This window comes from Vicia villosa, linkage group LG2, assembly GCF_029867415.1.
Source record: "Vicia villosa cultivar HV-30 ecotype Madison, WI linkage group LG2, Vvil1.0, whole genome shotgun sequence".
Taxonomy (NCBI): domain Eukaryota; kingdom Viridiplantae; phylum Streptophyta; class Magnoliopsida; order Fabales; family Fabaceae; genus Vicia; species Vicia villosa.
The window spans coordinates 75680897-75691196 of NC_081181.1; the positions used below are offsets into that span (position 1 = coordinate 75680897).

A 10300-nucleotide genomic window follows, 5' to 3' on the forward strand; every position below is an offset into this window, starting at 1 on the left:
CCTTTGTATAACTTACCTCCCGAACTCAAAATCTTTCAAAGGTCTTTCCTGTTCTTTTAGCCTTTCCAATTGGATAAAATAAAAGTCGGTGGTGACTCTTACTTACCGCGACATTTCAATAAAGTCAGTTCACCGTATTACACTAATCTTATTCAAGCTTAAGGATTAAGATCTGTGGGTTTCTAAGCTTTATACAAGCTCAAGGTGTTGTGGATTTATTTTCCACCAAGGTAAGTTTCTTCACTATTCGTCTTTCTCATTTAGATCTATAAATATGCTTAGGATTGTTCATACACATTGCATTTGAAGCCCTTGCATAGTGGCAAGTGGAGCTAGGCTCAAAATTGTATGTAGTTGATGTTTGAAAACCTGGTAAAATGTTTGATCTATGACCTTGTAGCTTGATTTCCTCTGTGTTACCTTGTTCATTTGTGAAATTTTTTGATATTATGTTGTTCCCCTTGTTTCATACTACAATTTTGCTTGATTTCATGGATTAATGTGTGAGACATTTGAGAGAGAAGTTGAGATTTCTTGATTTGGTTCTATTCAAGTTTCCAAATTGAAAAAGATTTGGCACCACAAAAGTATCACTTGATTCAAGTTAGCCAATTGGAAAATTTGAAGTTTGTATTTAATACAAGTTATGGTCAAAATCATTATAAGATCGAATTACAAGAAACTATTACAAAAGAGAAGACAGAAAAGTACAAGGAGAAAATTTGCATGACTGTTTGGTCAACTGTTGAATTTTGATCAACAGTTGATCATTGACCCTAAGACTTGGATTGTTGACTTCCTGAGACCTATTTAGGGGTGTGCAAAAAAGTTGGTTTATGAGAACCGATTTACAAAATTCAGTGCACCAATTTTAAAAATCCAATTTGTGTTCTAGGAAAACTAAACCAGATCCATTTTGTCACCAAAACAGAAAACTAGTATCCATTTTTCAAAACCAATGGTGATCCATAAAACCAGATGATATTAATGAATAACGAACGTTACAGTTTCTTAAGCTAGTTTCCATTCTAAACATAATCACGGTACATTCATTGTGCATTCCATCATTCAAGTTAAAATAAATTTAACCACTCTTCATTTAGAAAATATATTATATTATTGAGGGAAGACCCATTTTAGTCTCTCATAAAAACTAAAAGCCCCAAATTAATCCTCACGGAAAAAGGATCCGATTTAATCCCTTACAAAATTTAACTAGGTCGTATTTGTCCCTCTGTTAATATTTTTTTTGAACCGGTTTTTTCCTACTTTTAAAATGTTACTCGACTGCATGGATTTATTTTTTATTTATTTTTTTAAATACTAAATTTTATTTTTAAATATTCAGATTTAAACGTATAAGAAAAGCCAAAATTGGTTTTTAGAAAGAATTGAACCTAAGACCTTTAAGACAAATCATACTCCTTTACCACTAGGAAAATGAACATTAGTATAATTCTCATGATTTGTAGTTATATTAAATCTAGCACCTCTTAGCTTACATTTTTATCTACAAATTTTAATAATAGATTTATATACGATGATTTGTCATGTTTAACAAGTAACTAGTCATTTTAAAAACAAAAACATTGTTAGTTTTAGCAAAATTATATATTCTAAATTATAAAGTTAACTATTCATCATTAAAAATTTGAAGTAAAACTTTTTCTGCATAACTTTCAAATCATATTCTAGAAAAATTTCAGTGATTTATATATAATGATGTTTTTATTTTTCTAAATTTATTTTCAGTGCTTTATATATTGGTGTTCTTTATTTTTATAGAATTATTTTGAGTGCTTTAACATTCATAACAGTTATGGAAAACTAAGAACAATACTGATAACATTCATAATCGAGAAAATTTAATGATATCGATTAATCTAATTAATTCACCCTCCTTTTATATTACATTTCACATTTATAGTAAAGTGACTATCATTTAATTTGAAGGAACTTGGGTTTGTGACCCCGCGGTAACATGTTTTATATTTTTTGTTTTGACGTCGGAATTGTTTAATATTACTATAAATTTTGAGAATCATTTGTTACTAATGTATATTGGCTTAGGGCCTTAGGGGTAAAGGTGAGGAATCAAGATTTATTTATATTTTTTTAATTTCAAATTTGAATGGTTTTAAAATAAAATTGAAATTAAAAATAAAATCAATTTAGTATTTTTAAAAATGAAAAATAAAATCCAACTTGGTTTACCAGTCATGGTTTATAAGTAGAAAAAAACCGATTTGAAAAAACTATTAACATAGAGACTAATATGACCCGGTTAAGTTTTGTAAGGGATTAAATCGGATTTTTTTGGGAGAGGATTAAATTAGGTTATGCAATTTTTTTAAGGACCAAAATAAATCTTCACTCTATATTATATTTGTATAATATTTAATTTAGCTTTTATAATTATTTCAGTTATCCTTTATTTAATTTATAAAATAAAATACAATATAGTTAATTGTAATTAATTATTCTGAAGTTAGTTGTTCACTCAACAATTAGAAGAAATGGAACTTGCCATATAACAGTTTTAAGTCACACAATGTCAAGAAGTTCTAATAATAAAATAAGTTACAGTTTACAGTATAATTACAAATTTAGTTTTGATTGAAAAACCTATTTTGAGTTGGTTTTGTACCGAATTGAAACCATTTTACATTCTCAAACCAGTTCTTATAAAAATTTATACTAAATCCAATAAAATGAATTGGTTCTTTTAATTTGGTAACAATGCACACCCCTAGACCTATTCTTTTTCAAATCTTCAAGCTTTTTCATCTTTATATCATCATGACCATGTTACCTTCAAATTGCATCAAAAACCATGTATGCGCCTCATGCTCCAAGTCATCTTCAAAGCTACTACATGATCCAAACCTGCATCATTAAACATACCACCAGATCAAATTGTGCTCAGGATCCCATCAACCAAACTTTTTTATTTTATCATCACTTTTACCAAGAGGCAATATACACATATGCAAACACAAAACCAATCCATACTCATTCAAAATTAACCATACAAACATACATATGTACACAATGTCCAGACAAATGCATAAACAATTTCAAACTACATTCCATATCAGCTAACATATGTAAGAATTAAATCAAGATTTTAAAAGAGTATTTTAGATTTTGGTTGGAAAGAGAGACTAGAAAACTCTAGTTAGATATTAAAATATTTTCTTAGTCACTGAGTTATATATAGCATGAGGTGTGCTAATTCTTAGTCATTAAGAAAGTAGGCAAATGGACCAAAAAGCTAACGAACCGTCATATAGAATAATAGTTTACATAATATGTAAGGTTACTTACTTAAAAGCTAAGTATGGAAAGCCTATATAATGGCATGGATGTTATGGTTGTAAGATATCAGATTCAAGAAATAGGAAGAAGAAATCCAATTCCACTTCCTCTCATTCTCCATATTATAAGTGTGTGTATTATATGTTCCATTAGATAACAAATTGGTATCAGAGTACGTTAGGTTCTGCTAGTGTGAGTATCAAAAATATTTATTAGTCTGTGAGGAACAAAAGAGTTTTTATTGTGTCAAAAAGTATTGTGAGTATTTTTGAGAGATCGATATGGCAAATTACAATTTTGTCTGGTCCAGTCCAAAATTAACCGCAGAGTTGGATTTTAGTTACAGGGAATTATTGATGACAACACATCTAAATGCTCACAATGTTTGGAGCTTTGTGGATCCTGGTTTACAACTAGGAGATGATGATGTCGCTCGTAGAAGAGACCAATTGGCACTTTCACAAATTCATCAAGGAATTTATTACTCAATATTTGGCAAAATAGCAAATGCCAAAACTGCAAAAGAAACATGGGACATATTGAAGTTGTCACGTAAAGGAGTAGAGAAAGCTCAGAAGTCCAAATTACAATCGCTGCATAGAGAAGATGAAAGGTACGAAATGTCAAATTCAGAAATAGTAGAACACTATTTTTCTCGTATTATAAATCTCGTCAACAAGATACGAGTATATGGAGAAGATATTACAGATAGCAAAGTGGTAGAAAAAATTCTACGTGCGATGCTGATGAAGTTTGACCATTTGATGACTACAATAATTGAGTCCCACGATACAGATACTCTGTCTGTAGCAGAATTACAGGTAAGCATTGAAATTCATTACAACCGAATATTAGAAATGACCGAGAAAGTGGTCAAAGAAGAAGCTCTAAAGAGTCAGGTGAATTTCAACAACATTTCTAAGTCAAGTCACATTCTAAAAGAAAGAGGTCAAAATACTTTTAACAGAGGAAGAGGAAATTATAGAGGCAGAGGCCGAGGAAATTATGGAGGAAGAGGACGTGGCAACTTAAACCAATGGAGAGACAATAATTTCAATCCATCTAATCAAGGAAGAGGTGGAAATAATTTTGGATACAACAATCGTGGTCAACGAAACAATTTCAGATTCAACAATCGTGGTCGAGGAAGAGGTAACTACAACCAAGAAAGGACGAATTGTAGTTGTTATCATTGTGGAAAGTTTGGACACAAAGCAGCTGATTGCAGATACAGACATCAGACAAATGTGGCAGAAAGTTTGTATCAAAATACTGGTGAGTACTTTGAAAATCCATAAAATTTATTTTTGGCCAATAATACATTTTCTGAGGAAGAGGATATTTGGTATCTGTAGACTGGATATAGTAATCATATGTGTGGGAAAAAGGAATTATTTTCTTCTTTAAACGAAACGGTGAAATATACCGTGAAGTTTGGAAACAATTCAAATATTCCAATTTTGGGAATAGGCCGAATTGCTATCAGGTTGAAAGATGGAACTCAAAACTTTATTGACGATGTTTTCTATGCTCATGGTCTTCATCACAATCTCCTGAGTATGGGACAACTGTCAGAGAAAGGTTACAACATGCAGATTCACAATGGTTTTTGCACGTAGATTGACAAAAATGGAAGATTTATCACAAAGGTAAGAATGACACCAAATCGCTTATTTCCTTTGAAAATTCAACATGAAAAATTTCCTTGCTTTAGTTCTATTATTCCAAATGATGATTGGTTGTGGTACATGAGATTTGGTCACTTTCATTTTTCTGGCTGGAATTACTTGCCGAGAAAAGAATATGTTTCTGGATTGCCTGTTGTGAATATTCCAAATGGAGTATGTGAGACCTGTCAGATTGGAAAGAAGCATAGAAATTCATTTCCAACTGGAATGTCTTGGCGAGCGAAGAAGCTACTGGAGATAATTCATTCTGATTTGTGTTCAGTGGAAATACCAACACCTGGTGTTTGTAAGTACTTTATTACTTTTATTGATGATTTTAGTAGAAAGACTTGGGTGTATTTCTTGAAACAAAAATCAGAAGCATGTGATGCCTTTAAGACATTCAAGGCATATGTGGAAAAACAAAGTGGTTGTAGAATCAAAGCATTGAGAACAGATAGAGGCCAAGAATACATCGTTGGTACAAGTTTCTTTGAACAACATGGAATTGAACATCAATTAACAACAAGGTACACACCTCAACAGAATGGAGTTGCTGAAAGAAAGAATAGAACTATCATGGATATGGTGAGATGCATGCTGAAGGCTAAACAAATGCCTAAGGAATTTTGGGCAGAAGCTGTTGCTACCGCAATTTATATTTTAAACAGGTGTCCTACAAAAAGTGTTCAACAAAAGACTCCCGAAGAAGCTTGGAGTGGAAGAAGACCATCAATCCGACACCTTAGAGTTTTTGGATGTATTGCATATGCTCATGTACCAGATCAATTGAGAAAGAAGTTAGATGACAAAGGAGAAAGATGTATCTTTGTTGGTTATAGTTCAAACTCAAAGGCCTATAAGCTTTACAATCCAGAGATAAAGAAGGTGATTATTAGTCGAGATGTGACTTTTGATGAAGGAGGAATGAGGGATTGGTCCTCAAAGTAACAAAAAGATCCAATAATAACTTCAAATGATTACGGAGAGGTGAATGATATAATCTAACACCTGATTAGCCAGAGACATCCAACAGACAGCAAACAACGCCTGATGAGCCAGAAAAATCCAATAGACAACAAAAGCCACGTAGATTATCATCCAGACGACAAGATTGTGTTTTGGGTGATGATAATGATCCATCTGATGAGGAGATTATCAACTTTTCTTTATTTGCATATTGTGAGCCATTTACTTTTGAAGAAGCAGCTGATGATGAAAATTGGAGAAAATTCATGAATGAAGAAATCAATGCAATTGAGAAGAATCAAACATGGGAGCTGATAGAGTTACCAGCAGACAAGGAAACTATAGGAGTGAAGTGGGTGTACAAGACAAAGTACAAACTCAATGGTGATATTGATCAGTATAAAGCAAGGTTAATGGCAAAAGCTTACAAGCAAAAACCAGGTATTGATTACTTTGAGGCATTTTCTCCTGTTGCAAGGTTAGATACACTTAGAATGCTTATTTCGATATCAGCTCAAAATATTTGGAAAATACATCAAATGGATGTTAAGTCTGCATTTCTTAATGGAAATCTGGAAGAAGAAGTGTATGTTGAGTAGTGTAACACCCTTCTAAACCCCCGCGGAAAGTATAATAAAATCAGAGTAGTAACACATCAAGGATGCTACAATTATTAAAATAAATAAAACATCAAAGTCGATTGTCATGCTTTTATTAAAACTTAACCAATAACAAACAAGTGTTTAGCACAGCGGCACTTAATTCAACAGCGTTAGGAACATCTCCCCATAAATACTCCATACATAAATCCATAGCCAAATGGCAACAAAGTATAACATGTAACGCTAAGACTAGTCGATCCCAGTGTTACAATCAGAGCATGACTCGACACGAACTACGGGCTAGCCTATCAGCTATCTTCACCCAATCAAAACGCTGCTACATCCTTAATCTGAAATCATCAAAGTAAGGGTGAGTTTCATTCGAATTAACAACCATTATACAATCATAAGCAATAAAATCTCATAGCAACTATCATCCATTCAACATACATATAATCGGAATTACTATAACAAGAAAGCATCAGTGTATAAACATCATCTATCACACCACACAATCATCCAATTATATCATGTTATAATGCAATGAATGGACTGACACTCATGCATGTGGTACCAAAATTCGTGAATCATATCACAGGACTTCTCTCTTTGATACTGCCCTCTAGTCGCTCACACCCCACATGGGCACACGACTACTGCCTCATCGCTCACACCCCACATGGGCACACGATGACTTCCCGCTAATCTCCGCACAATGGGAATTAGCCTTCCAATGCAAATGATTTATGAATAATGCACACATGACACATACTTACATCATCATACATCATCATCATTCCGATGCTTAACATCGCTTATTACCTCTTTCCAATAACATCACAACAAGTATGTACATGTATAAGCATCATTCAATCATTCACATACATACACCACATCATCACAATAACATACACATTACATTAATGTTAATTGCCATCATAATCCAATTCAACAATAATTTAATTGAATAAATAAACAAGTCGGCCACTGCCTGTATTATTACTTCATCAGATAAAGCATCTCATTAGCTTTGCAACGCCCAAAACGACACATAAATCGGATACTCGGATCAAAAGTTATGGGTTTTCAAAGATAAAACATTTTCAGGAAAAATGCTGCAGAACCCGGGTTGTCCCTACGTGGGAACCGGTTCCTGGCAGCTTCAAAAATCACGTCTCTGGTTTTTACTATGGGGAACCGGGTTGTCCCTACATGGGAACCGGTTCCTGGCTACCCAGAATCCATACCTCTCTGTTTTTACAAGGGGGAACCGGTTCGTCCCACATGGGAACCGGTTCCTACGTACCTGCACAGCAAAATTCAGCATTTTGACAGCATTTGCCCTATCCCATTTCCCCAATTTCAGGTACATACGAACATACACACAATTATCATTGATTTTCATACAATTACACATTTCAAACAAGTTATTGACATGTATTAACATCATATATCACAAGCATCCACAGAATCATGTCAATTCATACTAGATTATCAAAACCTAACAAAATTCCCAACCCGACACGTACGATTGAATTAGATAACAATCCTAATCAATCCTACTACCTACAATCGCATAAGGATTACTAACCCGAAGAATCCCCCCTTACCTTAGAGTCGAATCTTCGAAGTTCTCCTTCCCTTCAGGCTCTTCTCACTTTCACGTGTTCTTCAGTCCCAAAATCTGCTTCTACTGCTTCTGCTTCTCTTTCCCCAATTTTCCTTTATTTTATGAAAAATAAAATAAAATATTCTTAATGGGCTTGCTTAGTTAACACCCCCCCTTCTGCTAACTATCACACTCAGCCCAACACCATAATTTATCATTTTTCCAAATAATTCCCACAAATTATTAATTCTTATAATTTAATTAAAGAAAAATAATTAAATTAATAACAAGAATTAACGGGGTGTTACAACTCTCCCCCACTAAAAGAGTTTTCGTCCTCGAAAACATACCTCAAACGAAGAGTTCGGGATAGGAGTCCTTCATCTGACTCTCTAGCTCCCACGTAACATTTCCATCCGCAGCTCCTCCCTAAGCCACTCGGACTAAAGCTATCTCTTTACCACGTAGTTGCTTTAACCTCCGATCTTCAATTCTCATTGGCAACGCCTCAACTGTCATATTATCTCTCACTTGCACATCGTCTGCTTGGATTACATGAGACGGATCCGCTATATATTTCCTCAATTGAGATATATGGAATACGTCATGTAGGTTTGCAAGTGTTGTTGGTAAAGCAATACGATAAGCAACCTCTCCTACTCTTTCCGTAATCTGAAACGGACCAATGAAACGCGGCGTCAACTTCCTTGACTTTAGTGCTCGACCAACACCCGTCGTAGGAGTTACTCTCAGAAACACATGATCTCCCTCTTGAAATTCAAGTGTTCTTCGCCTCTTATCATGATAGCTCTTTTGACGACTTTGAGAAGCTTTCATCTTCTCCTGAATCATCTTAATCTTTTCCGTCGTCTCTTGAACAATTTCTGGTCCAACCACTGCACTTTCACCAGATTCATACCAACATAATGGTGTCCTACACCTCCTACCATACTGATCGGCCACCAATTTGTACTGTGTTTTCATCAATCTCTGGGCACAAATCTCTTTAATTCGGTAACATAATTGTCTTGTCTTTATAGTTTTTATTCGTTTTTTGAAAGTCTAGTTTAAGTTGTGTGTTTTATTTTGATGCTTTAATTTCATGGTTTTTAAGATGCTTTGATGCTTGTCTCGGTAGTGATTATGTTTCAGGTCTACGTGTTAAAGTTCACAAGAAGAATGCAGAGCCAAAGTAGCTGGAATCTAAGCAAGAATGAAGATTCGGTGCATCCAGTGGTCTGACACGGGTACCCGTGTCACGGGACACGGCCCGTGTCAGGAAGCAGGAAGGAAAAGAAAAAAAAGGGCACATCAGTGGCCTGACACGGCCGCCCGTGTCACGGGACACGGCCCGTGTCAGGAAGTCTGGAAGATGCATTTTGAAGGCTTTGGAACAGGGGGCCAACACGGGTGCCCGTGTCACAGGACACGGCCCGTGTTGGCAGGCGCGAGCAAATTTTCCACTTTTCTATTTTTAAGGGCTCCGAGTTCATTAAGGGTAGAATGGACTTTTCGCACGTTTTAAACTTGAATCAGCAGTACTAAAACCTAATTCTGATGAGGATTGAGGTATCTTGGATCAAAGGAAGTGAATTGAACGTAAAAAGAGATTGGAGGCACTAGAGTTGGAGGCGAAGAAATCTTCAAGAGCATCCGCGATTGAAGATCAATTCCGATTCATCTTATTGTAATGTCTTCATCTTTGTTTTCTGTTATCTTAACAATTACCATGAGTAGCTAAACCTTTTACTTGTTAGGGTGATGTCCCTGGATCATGTGATGTAACGAATCATATTTACCGTTGTTTTCAGATTATATTTGTGAAATTCAGTTTATGATTAAAAGTTCTTATTGCTTCATTATATTGGAAAGTATTTTTGTTGATTCACGATTGAGGTTTGGTCTGACACACTACCTCAATGCCTTTTTAATCATAACGCTATAACTGACAATCACTTAGGAATGAGGATTTGATGCATAGCGATCGAATTATCCGAACCATGTCTTTTTAGAATTATGATATAAAATTATCTGGTTAAGGAATTAAAAGGTGATTTTAATCTCATGAAGTTTTTCACTAAGGAATTAGGAAAAATCAGTGTTCGGTATTGGTAATTAAGAATTTCATCAATTTA

General features: G+C 34.5%; 1 protein-coding gene across 1 annotated transcript; it reads left to right on the forward strand.

Annotated features, from left to right (window-relative positions):
* Positions 1 to 3599: 3599 nt before the first annotated feature.
* LOC131649389 (uncharacterized) lies at positions 3600 to 4937 on the forward strand. The gene is made up of 2 exons (XM_058919152.1): positions 3600 to 4593; positions 4789 to 4937. The coding sequence occupies exons 1-2, from the start codon at positions 3600 to 3602 to the stop codon at positions 4935 to 4937; spliced, it is 1143 nt and encodes a 380-aa protein (XP_058775135.1).
* The last annotated feature ends 5363 nt before the right edge of the window (positions 4938 to 10300 follow it).